Below are 12,269 nucleotides of genomic sequence, written 5' to 3'. Positions count from 1 at the left end.
AAAAAAGTTTCAGTTACTACGTTAGCTTTTCCATACAGTGTTACATCTTTTCCTTTCCAGGAATCAGTTCTAACTTTTCTATGATACTCCCCACCAGTGTCAAAGTGAAATTCTGATTAAAAATATATTAATTTTCTGACTGCTTGTGGATGCTTGCTTTCTCTGAGCTGGTTGCATGAACTTAGTGACATGAGGTAGAGGATCTTCAAGTTTTTTTTTCACACAGTAGAGCAGCTTCAAGAAAGCAAGTGGCACAAGGCTGCTGCAGTGGTATTGCCTGGCTCCTGTGGATAGGCTAGGAGTAATACAGAAAAAAGTTCAGAACTTGAGTGCTTTTATATTTATCTCATTAATTTCAAATATTCCTATTTTACACAGACTTTGAAATATTTGTTGTAATTATCTATTGTAAAAAGGATATAAACAGGAAACTCATTGTTATGTTTCTGATGCGGTGATAGGCAATATTTTTAGTGTCTTTTATCCAAAGACTGTTCTTTTCTCATCGATCAGGAAACCTCCATTTTTCCATTTTAACACATTTCAATGTAATGCTCAGGAGAGCACAGCAATGATCTTAATTTGGTCAAAGATAAGGAAGTGACAGAATATAAACTCTTGAACTCGTATCACTAAACACAGTTCTTTTGTGCTATGTCATTTTAAAGCTTTTTAGTATGATAACTAAAAACGTTTCTGAAATAATTTTTCTTGTTGTAGCAACATAAAACTCACTAACATTGGAGCAAACCCATTTATGTGAGAGGACTTAATATTTCGTTGTTTTTTGATACTCTTTTAAAACATTTTTCCTAGAATCAGAATACATGTATTTTGTCTGAGCATTCAAATGTTACCTAAACTAAATATGAACCTGCAAACCAGATATTTAAAACTATGATAAAAAAAATTAACATAACATCCTTAGCACTCTCATGAAAATTATAGATTCCTAATTTATTTTTTTTATCTTTGCAGATAGCCGAGACCTATTTTCAAGAGGAGGAATGTATCCTTTTACTTGTAGAAATTGTTATACAATACTAAAATAATGTGGCATGATAACGCATAAAAGACAAATGCTTTACTGTTGACTCACATGTTTGGTAAAAGTTTTAATAGTTAAACCTCTGATAATTACTCTGATATATTTCAGTAATTTTGGGAGAGAATAATCGTATTAACCATTAAAGTTAAATTACAGTTTTATAAAAAGTGGACTGGGATTTCCTCTTTGCTTTTAAGGGAAAATGATCAGGCTATAAAAAGAAGAAGCAAGAGTGGTAAGCCCTTAAGGTATATGTGATTCATTAAGACCCATCATAAATTACAGAATTTGTGCATACAGATTATTTCTTTATTATGCAATTTGTTACATACAAAATATGACAAATAGGCAATTGTAATGGCTAAATAACAAGGCAAATTATCTTAGCCTGTAGTACAAAACCAGAGAACTAACTGTTGCAGTATTATAAAAGCAATATTTAAATACAGTGTCCATCACTGTCTTAGAAGACTACACTTTTGTCTTGGTCATCCTAATTCTAAAGCATCCATCAGAAAATCCAAAATGCACTGCTCGAGATAAAGGCATGGAAAAATTCTGTTGTAAATTATGGCAATGCAGAGGGAAATACAGTAAATTTAAAATTTAAAAAGCATGATAGAAAGACAGTTCCTCTTTCATCAAAGTTGCTTTAATTGAAGGACACTGTATTTAAAGCTGATAAAAAAAAATATTTTTTAATGCAATGTACACTTGATGTGTGGAATTCAACACCACTATGTAATACATATTTATGAAGGATATCTCCTCTGTACTTGCAGCCATCAGTTTCCTGAGGTTAATAAAGAACTCACTTGATCATGTTGCACTGTATTAATTATCCATGACAGACATTTTAATTCATCCAGCATGGAACTTCATATTAACAATAATTCAGGGTTTGTTGCTGTGATCCTCTAAGGCTGTCTCTCTGATCTGATATTCTGTTTCTAATAACAGATTTCTTGAAGGCAGGGACTATTCTTTCCATTAATATTGTTGTTCATAAGCCATGCTATTTATATGTTGCATGAGGCTAACAAGAATAACAAGTACTGGTTGTGTTTTTGTAATAATTACTTCACTATTTTAATTAGCATGAATAATGGAAAGTGGGTTTTTTGTGTGACTAAGAACATCATTCACTGTACCTCTATCCTCATTGTATTGTAGAATTTCATTTCGAATAGCTGGTAAAACAGCTTTAAAGAGCACAACTAACAACTTAGGCTTGGCGGAGATAGAATTATCCTGAGTATTATAAAATATGTGACTATCAGTATACCTTTGTGAATATATTGATAACCCTAAGGGAGGGGAAAGACTTCTTCATATAGAAGAAAAGTAAGCAGAATCTTCAGGAAGACAAAAGGTAAACTCAGCAGTGCAACAGTGTTGTATACAATGGTTGAAAAGGGGGCGGTTATTTTTTGGAAATTTAAGCTGGAGAAATTTTTTTTAATATTGTCTCCAGCTGGTCAGTAGAGAGGAGCTATATTTTCAGTTAGACATGGTTATTGGCATATAATTGTATTTCTTGAGATATACTTGCTGGTATTTGTGTAATTGTTTTGCTTTTCATTTCCCAGAGATTTCATTTTTTTGTAAGAGTTATCAGCATAATAACATTTAATTTGTTTCTTTCTAGAAAAATCATTTGTTGGTCTTAGGGCATGTGGGAAGAGGTAGCTGCTGAAAAGAATAGGATTTGCATTTTTGGAACTTTTCTCAACTTATTTTACTTCTTACCTGCTGTTTTCATGTCTGCTGCTTTTTTCTTTCTTGCACAGATATCTAGATGCTAGCCATTATTCATTTTGATTCACTTATTTCAAATATCGAGTGCATAATGACTTCCCTTTCAAATATGATGCTAAATTTAAATAAATCATAACACATCCACAGATGTGTCCATTTTTCTTTAACCTTCCATTCAGATGAGAAGGCAATGAAGTTCATTCAGCTTGAACGACTGTATCATGAGCGGCTGCTTGCAAATCTTTCTTCCATACAGGAGCAGTGGGGTGAGTACCAGCTAAACTAATATGGTAAAAGAAAGAGTTAATTTAGTTTGTACTTCTAAACAAGAGAGTATACACGTTGCCAGATTAAAAAAGTTACATAGCAAAAGCAGTATTTCTATCAGAATTTCTTTGAGCTTGTTACAAGAAAAATATTCCTGCTTTGGATTTGTTTGCACATATTTTATGGTAAAGGTGCAAATAGTTTGTAATTCTTTATTTTATTAATTAAAACTTTGATCCACAGTTGTTTTGAGCTTATTTTTGGGTTAGGGTTGGTGAGTCTGATATGATGAAAATAAAGTGTGTTGTGAAAGAATAGGATGCCATTTTGCGTATTCTGTTACAAGATTGTAGAGCATACACAGAAAAGTCGTCAATATTTCTCAATTAATTAGTTTCCACTATATGTTTTATGTTAAGCAAATACTACTTTTATAATATTTTGAGTAACAATTCTTTTGATTTCATTTAGAAAGAAAATGGAAAACAGCAGTTCCTAGTCCCGTTACAACACCGAAGAATTCAGCGAAAGAACTGAGTGGCCAAGAGCTGGAAAAACTTACTAGAGTTTGCTCTTTACATCTACAGTAAGTATTAGAACATATTATTACTTTCCAAGTACTACTGTTAGTGCAACTGTTGTCTCCTTGCTGGTATAGGTGTTTTAAAATAGTCAGTGTCAAAATAAAAGTTGTGTCGCACTGACTTGAATTTAGTTATAAAGTCGTGGTTCTTTTTGATATGTAACTAAAATATTTTTGTTGCCATCAATTGTTTTAATATGGTTTGAGGAATCTATGGGGACTAGATCTTAAAGGTTTTCAGCAAATCACTAGTTTTCCAGAAATGGAGTTTTGAGTTTTAGTAGTTCAGCCAAGGTAAAAAAATCTGAATAGTGTTAATTTAGGAAGAGAGGCTGTAGAACTGATGATGGGTGTTCGTGATGATGGGTGTTCTTGTCTAATACCTACTGTTCTAATCACTGTTTTAAAATGCAATTGCCTAGCATCTCTGCCTTCAGTACCCTTATTAACCCAGTGCTTTTCCCTTGATTTTATTCTCAATTTTCCCACATTTTAGGACAATTCCTTAATGCTATAAGTACTTCTTGTTATCTTCTATGTTAATTTCATATAGGTTGCATTAACATTATGAAGCAGCGATTCTGTACAGTATTCTAAAAAGTTATGAAATCTTAGTTCATACCTGCTTTGCCTGATGCATCAGCCTCCTGAATTAGCATATCACAGTATAACAAATTTGTGGCAGTGCCTAGGGTGCATTTCTGGATAGTAACATGGGATTATACCTGTCAGGAAGGAGTAGATCTATTATGTCATGGGTGAATGCCCTACCACCTAGACATTGATTTTAAGGGACAAATGGAAAAAATTATGCGAGCTGCCACTGAAAAATGATCAGCCAATAACCATAAGGAAACTAACCACATTCAAAGGCTGTGAAAAGACCTGCCAGTGACAAGAGAGATGCTCTCAATCAGATGGGGAGAGAAAACGTTTTCAAGTACATTTGCACTGACTTAGTCAATCTGGATATAACAAAAGCCAAAATGCTCCTGTTTTTCATAGAGAGTATGATTTGGCTATCACATTTTTTATTCTGGGTGATGATAGTGAAGTTTGAAAACACCCAGGCTGATTGCCAGAACTCAGACAGGGATGTAATGTTGTTTATTTGTAGTTTGAATGCCTTTGGGCGGGAGCCCCTTGGAAGCGCACTCCTGAGCTTCCGCAGGAAGAGGAGGCAGGTCGAGCACCGTGGTTGCATGTTTACACCCACAGTGTGCTGCCACTGAGAGATTGCACTCAGAGTGCCTGCAGGCTACCTCAGCCTACATTTCCTTACATGTGACTTTGCAAACCCACAGAAAGATTTAAGATTCAAGTCTGTTGCGATTTATAAGCTGCAATGAGCAGCACCTCCCTATAGTCACCTGGGTTGTCACCTTGTTGAGAATAACTCTGCTTTCTCCTTCATTTCAGTTATGAAATATCATTCTCTGTTCTGAGAAACTCTGCAATTTGATAAAAATTAAGACTTGTGTTCATTTGCCATGATTAGTATTCTGTATTTAATATTATTACTCTTTGAAACTCTCTAGGCAAAAGCCTGATTGGTTTTGTTGTTTCATATGGGGGTTTTTTCATAAGCTTTAAACTCAATTTATTTTTTAATTAAAATTACACTTTAATATTGAATGAATAACATTCAGGTCTTGGAAAATATGAACATTTTGCTTTTGTAATTGAAAGTAATTTTTCTGATAGTCAACATTTACAGCTACATAGTGGACATGTTTATTCTTTAAAGATAGTTTTGAGTGTCCCTTATTTGAAGTTTAAATGGTAAAATTTAAAAGTCAATGTACCTTTTAAAAGTTTTTGTTAGAGTATGAACATCAGTACTTTTCCCTTGTATCTCTCTTTTTTTTTTCCAGTAGATTTAAATAAAAGGCTCTGCATTTTATCTTCATTGCTGTATGAAAGACTGCAAGACAGACTGTGTGTGATAGATTACAGTGTGCATGAATCTCCACACAGTTTGCCAAGTCCACACTGACTGTTAGCAGTGCTGATCCACCTCTGAATCTGAGTGGAATCAGTGGGAGCTGCTGTACCTTACAGTACCCAGAAATTGTGTCCCAGTCTGTGGAAAGGGAAATATGTTTTGTGGGGATTTTTTTCCATTCTTCAATCTCTGCTATAGTGATCAGTATTTTTAATAGTATATTAAATATACTATTAAATATACTATCTGTATAAATAGATATCAAGTCCTGACATGATTTTTAAAGTTGGTAGAGTTCCTTCTGAGCATAAACTTTTACAGGGATTTACATTTCCTGATACGTTGTGGTAAATTTTTTTCTGACGCCTTCTCGATTAGGTGGAGCAATGTTAGGGTGAGTTGGTCTTCTGATGATATTCAAACAAGTACAGATTATGCTAGCATGCTAACACTGTCTCAGTGTAAGAAAAATTCTGTGCTAATTTTAGAGCAGAGTAAAAAGTTTATAAGATTTCAATTACATTTATTATTAAGAAAGTTGCTACTAGGTTAATTTATTCTTTTTTCTTTATTCCTGCAGGCCACAGTCATCCAAAAATAAGGTAAGCAGCTGTTTAATTGAATTCTGCTTTGTCAAAGATTGGTAATAAATATATTTCAAAAAATTACTTGATAAAATCTTTCCAGTTTTGAAGCTGTTTAAAGTTTGAATGTCTCAAAAAGTCACAACATTCCTGTTTAATTCCAAAAATTACAGGAAATACTATCATATTTTACAGTTATTAGCTGCAGAAAATACATGGGAAAGCAGTTGTTTGCCTCAGTTAATGGAATCCAAAAATCTAAAGGAAAGAGAAGCTGCTGCTTTTAAATCAGGTATGTGTGTATGCATTTACATGTGCATACATTTTTTTGAAATGTTACACTATAATGATAAATTCCTATAAATGCAGTGAAACTATTTCATTTGAATCTACAGCATTTATTGGATTTCCACAAATGGATTAAGCTGGGTTTTTTTTCATGACTGCACAATGGATGCACTATGCAATTTTAATTAGTTATTGATATTCAGAATTGTAAAGTAATTCTAACCTCCATCAAAAAAGTCTTAAATGTGCATGCATTTATAGCAACTTACATAAACTACAAAATTGTATAAAACTAGAGATAAGATACATAATTTGTGTGTGTAAAATACAAGGTAAACAGTCTGATAATAAATATTCTGAGGTGTGGCAATTCAATATAGTAAACAGTATTAGTAACTATTTTAAGTTACATGCAATGTACAGATTTTGAGATGCATTTTTCTGAAACAGCACAGATAATTTCCAATTATCAATAAGAATATGTATAATACATTGTAGAGGTAGCTATATTACATTGTAAAGATTGTTGCACTGTACTATGGTAGCATCTTTGAAGTAAAATAAATCTTCTTTAGTAATCTAAAGCAAAAATTACTGCATTAACTTGCTGAAGACATTTGGGAACTTAGTTTGAGGCTCTGTAGGCAGTTGATCCTAAGAATTCACAATTCCTGTATCGTGGGGATACAGTGACCGAGAAACAGCTTTATATTAGTCAGCCAGTCAGGGTTCCCAGGACAGTCACTGAATTAGTTTTCTGCCCTTCTGAGCAAAGGTTGTGAATGGTCTGTTCTACTACGTTTTCCTTTCTGACAGATTTTCACTCTGAGTCTTCCAGCAGAGAGAACTGGGCCCTTACAGCTATATGTGTGTATATTAAAAGATGAGGTTTGATACATCCTGTACCCATGAATTTCTTCCGTTTCTGACTGAAAGCCTTAATAGCCTTAGTGTAAACTAAAGATAAATTAATGTGTTTCATGAAAACTTTTCTAATGAAATACTGAATTTAATAGAATTTAATAAACCCCTTAACATAAGTTTGCAGTGTGTACATATAGACCTGTTTCCAAGGTGGGGAGGAATCCCTTATACCCTGTTTTCTTTCAGGTTCTATGGGATTTGTTATCAGTTGGCAAGAATTGCAGAGATGGAGAAGTGTGAATTCTCTATTGGTAGATTACTGTAGATCAGTACTCTGCTAGATTGTCTTGGATTAACAGGATAAAGTGGTGGCTGTGGGTTTCTGGGATGAACAAAGCAAGTGTTTATTTTAAAGCAACTCAGTTAGGGGAAAAAGCATTTCTTAAATTACCATAAGTTTTTTTGTTGCTAAAAAATTTTCAGTAGACACTTTGTTGTATTTCTATCAGTCAGCTAAAAATTACTGCCACGGGTGGGTATGTCTTCATTTAACTTAGTAAGCAAAGGCATCTTTTCTAATTAAGTGTTTGAGTATTTGTCTTAACTTGCCTTTAGTTTGTAGTGGGAAGGGGTTGTCTGAAGTAGGTGTAAAAAAAATACTGAACACTGCTGAAAACTTGATGTGGAATGTAACAATGATAATTGCATCTCAGTTCCTGTACATCTGTGGTTAGATAACAGTGCTAGGATCATTTATTACTTTCTTAGGAGCAGAGCCCTGAGCTCAAGGGGCCACCTTTCACAGTAAAGAGTTTGATTTAATTTCCAATTCCATTTAATCTTTGTTACGGTTGGGGCTGCCAACAAAGATGCCTGTTGTAATGGGATGTATCCACTAGGAAAAATTGACAGATGGTAACAAAATCTTGTACCAATAATCCAGGCTGTGTTTGAACTCATGACCTATATGTGAAGGGCTCAGTATCCCGTTACAAATCCCTTGAGCTGTCAACTCATCTGTGTCTTAATTTTCAAAAAGACCCTGTGTCACACCTATTTCTTCTTTCAGTGCTTTACAGAAGTTAGGTTCCTTGTACCCTTTCTATCTGTTAACATCATTCTGATATTTTTTCCATGTTTTGGTTTGCTTGGATATTCTCTTTTTCAATTTCCAAGCCTGTCTTTTCTGTACTACCTTCTATTTCATTATCCATTTAAAGGGGGATAGTTTGGAATTTAATAAAATTGTTCAATACAATGAATTAATGCAAACATTTGTTTTAATGAATGTGACCCTATTTCATGTAACAAATTCAGGAAATTCCTCAGATTTTAAGTGAGGTTTTAACAAGGGAGGAAGGATAAAATTTGCATAGAGATCTTCAGTTGTTCTTGTAAGAACTCATACAGTTACTAAGTACATTGTTTGATATTTTCCTTAATCTGATCATAAAACCCTTCTGCTCTTTGCTATGAACAAAAAATGCAAACAAGTGTTTTCTAGAAGTATTAATTTGTTCTTTGAGGTTATTACTATTACTGTAACAGTAGTCCTATTATAACATAGTCGTAACTTAGTTTTTATTCAAGTATGGAATAAAAGGCAGTTTCTGTCATAGCTAGTTTACTTTTTTATTCTAATTCTTAACATCCCTTTCTCTCTTCATAAGCCTAGAATGGAGTTTGGCTTTGAGCTTCTTGTAATGGCTAATATCTAGTGATTTTATTGACAGCTTGGGCTAACCATCTACTCCTTCATCAGCAGATCATGTCAGAAGTAGATGAATTCACAAGCTATGCAAAATTCCTCATGTTTCTCTCTGAAATTTTAGATAAGAAAAAATAATTTTCATATGTATTGTAAATGGGAATACAGAAATAAGCTGAAACAAATTGCATTTTTAATATGTAAACTAACTTATGTATCCAAAAAGCAGCATTTTTTACGCTATACTTTATGGGACATTAAATAATGGATATTTCATTTAGCATTAACCAAAGGAGCTAGTGACCTGCAAATTTAATATTTATTAAATTAGCATTATTTCAGCTTCTTTAAAGGAAAATCAGATATCTCCCTGTGCAACAGATACACCAGAATCAAAATAGTTTTCTGTAATTAAGTGCATTTGTCTGAATTCCAGACCTTCATGAGAAGCACTCACATAAAATATCCTTTAGAAGAAAAGGGGCTGTTCAGAAAGATATTTACATACATATAGGGAGTAACTCTTGTCAGAAGGGCAGTGAGTCATGTGCTTTGCCTGCAAGAATGTTTGCAGATACTTTTTTTTTCTTCTGAATCAGGAGTCAGAGACTACTAATAAATGTTATTCTGACTTGTGCATAAAATACCTACCCTTTATGGGAGTGCATTTTGAAGCATTAGGTTACAATGTTATCAAATCACAGTATACTCTTTCCCCCCTGGGCTGATGCTTTGAATCATTTAAAAACTCTGAAACTGTTTTTCCTATTGCACTTAGGTACTGAAACTTGTCCTGGCATTGGACCAAAGAAAGAAGATAAACAGCTGAGCACTGTTTCCCCAGATGAAAACAAAACTGAGAGACAGATAGAGGCAGGAAGTCTTTGGGTAGCTGCAGGAAAGGACCACATGGAGGAGCAGCACTGCAGTGCTGAATCAACATTAGAGCCACACACCCAGTCCACAGGGACAGTGGGCAGGCCTTCTTCGGGCTGTTTATCATCTGGGGATGCCGGTAAAGATAACAATTTGCAGCTGAGAGAAAGACAGCTCTCAAAGGATGCAGAAAAAACAGAAGGGACTGGGGAGCCTGGAGTGAAACTCCCTCTTGAGCCAATGGTAGATGCTTCAGTTTTAACAGATGGTGACTATATGCCTACTGATTTGGTTCCTTCTGATAAAGATGTGCAAGCTGATAGAAATCTGCTCAGATCAAAACATGCTGCTGGCTCTTCAGAAATTGCTAGTGCCCAGCTTGAAAATAATGATTTAAAGCAGCAACAGATACAGCCTGATGACGATGATGAAAAGTCTTCACGGGACAGAACTGCATCAGATGTATGCTCTGGGTGCCATAAACTGTCTGAGCATGAGAGTACTGCCCATTCACAGGTGTGCAAGGAAATACAGAGAGCAGCAGGACAGGAGGAGAAGGTAAATAATGAAGAACAAGAAGATTTATTTCTCAGATTTTTAAATGGTAACATAATAGACACTGAGGAATCAATCTTAGAAAACCAAGAGGACTCAGACACTGTTCCAGATATTTCACCCGAACGAGCATCTTATAACTCACTGGAAGCTTTATCACTAGATGACAGCTTTTCTTCTCTTGATGAACTTGCAAGAAGGATAGAGATTGCTGAGGTAAAGATTATGAATTCTATAAAATCTTTCATGTTTGTCTCAAAATATTTTTGATATTTCCAACTTCAAAATGTGTTAAATATTCCTTAATATATCACTTTCAAATCTGAAATCTATACATATTTAATTGTTCTGAGTTATTCAGAGAAAAAAGTTTGGTTTTGCCTGTTTGTCTCCTTCTTGAGCAGCACCACACAGTGTTTCTAAAAATTAGATTGATTTTTACATATGAGTATGAACAGCTGGTGTTTTTTAACTTTTTTATTCTGACAGAGACTGTTAGGAGGTGTTCTCATAATTCCTGTTAAATCAAGTTTCATGTCAGAGATGTACATAATGCCTATGATGTAATGTGATTCATTTCTATTCAAAAAACAAAATTTTCTTTTTTATGCCTATTCTGTAGAGGTGAGAACTACATATGTATAAATTCTTTATATGGGCTTCTAATTTTGCCAAGTTTAGATAGCTTTGTTGTTCAACCAAAGCTAAGAAAGCTTCTGATCCTGAACCCACCTTTCTGAAGCACTGCTGATAGGCCATGACAAGAGTGAGTGCTTCACAAGCTAGGTTGCTCTTCTGAAAATAGAGAAGATTTATTGCTTTGGGACTTTTTTGGAAAGTGCATGACGGCATCTTTGCTTTATTTCTTTTCTGATTTTGCATCCATGGGACCTTAAGAGCAATTTAAAAATAGTCACAATAGGATTAATTTACAATTTATCTATGTGATATAGAACAGTACACCTCTGTTAAAATGTTGAACTTTCAGTGAGCTCAAAAGAAATCTAATGCTGAGGGATGATGTTTAAATTACTCTTCTGTTATACATGTATATGGGCTTAGCAAAAGACTTATTAATTGTCTCTGTGACCAGTGATGATGCTTTGCTGGGAATCTAGTTTCATTTCTAGTTTGCTCCTCTGATGCTGGGACTGCCAGTACTCTGATGGCAGAGTTGAGTCTCTGCAGAGGAAAAAGTACCTCGAGTTTTTCTGGCCATATAAGGCTTAATGTTGGCTGCACTGGTGGGAGTCCATTTGAATCATTCTTAACAAAAAGCCTGAGTTGTGTGTGAGGCAATGGGTTTAAATTGGAAAAGAGAAGAAAGATTAACTTCAATAACAGTTAAAGTTTGTAATATGCAGCACCTGGGGTTGTTCTGCAATACATGAAATTTTTAGATGCAGCAGGGTGAGTTAAGGACAGCACACCAGCTTGTACTGTTTCATTATACTCTTATATTTTGTTTTTCCAATTAATCTTACCACCCATCACTAGCCTTGGGGTTTCATTTCAGAAGTGGTGAGCACCTACAGCTTTCCTGGGAGACACATTAAAAGAGTTTGCCACCCCTGAGAAAGCAGCATTGTTAACTTGTGTTCGTTGATTTTGTTTTAGTGCTAAAATAAGATCACACTGATGTTTTGACAAGCAGACTGATCTTTGTAACCAGCTGTAAGACTTCTTCCTTTCTTGTCCTTTTGAAGCCATTGAAATTGCATTGTTCAGACTATGGCAACCTAAGAAGATAACTGTTTTCATACAGTAGCTGTTAATGAAATATTTAGAAAATG

General features: G+C 34.5%; 1 protein-coding gene across 3 annotated transcripts in view; it reads left to right on the top strand.

Annotated features, from left to right (window-relative positions):
• Window positions 1–12,269, top strand: part of CNST (consortin, connexin sorting protein) — a 45,875-nt gene that overhangs the window by 22,362 nt on the left and 11,244 nt on the right. For all 3 annotated transcript variants that reach the window (XM_008929787.3, XM_018085260.2, XM_018085261.2), the window contains 6 exons: window positions 979–1,009; window positions 2,986–3,072; window positions 3,545–3,659; window positions 6,182–6,203; window positions 6,381–6,477; window positions 9,824–10,692. In XM_008929787.3, the coding sequence (XP_008928035.2) occupies window positions 979–1,009; window positions 2,986–3,072; window positions 3,545–3,659; window positions 6,182–6,203; window positions 6,381–6,477; window positions 9,824–10,692 (1,221 nt within the window). The remainder of the gene's footprint in view (window positions 1–978; window positions 1,010–2,985; window positions 3,073–3,544; window positions 3,660–6,181; window positions 6,204–6,380; window positions 6,478–9,823; window positions 10,693–12,269) is intronic.

This window comes from Manacus vitellinus, unplaced genomic scaffold (genome assembly GCF_001715985.3).
Source record: "Manacus vitellinus isolate BGI_N305 unplaced genomic scaffold, ASM171598v3 scaffold_8_pilon, whole genome shotgun sequence".
NCBI classification, from domain to species: Eukaryota; Metazoa; Chordata; class Aves; order Passeriformes; family Pipridae; genus Manacus; species Manacus vitellinus.
The sequence above is the reverse complement of the archived record's forward strand: the minus strand, read 5'-3'. Positions and strand labels throughout refer to the sequence as shown.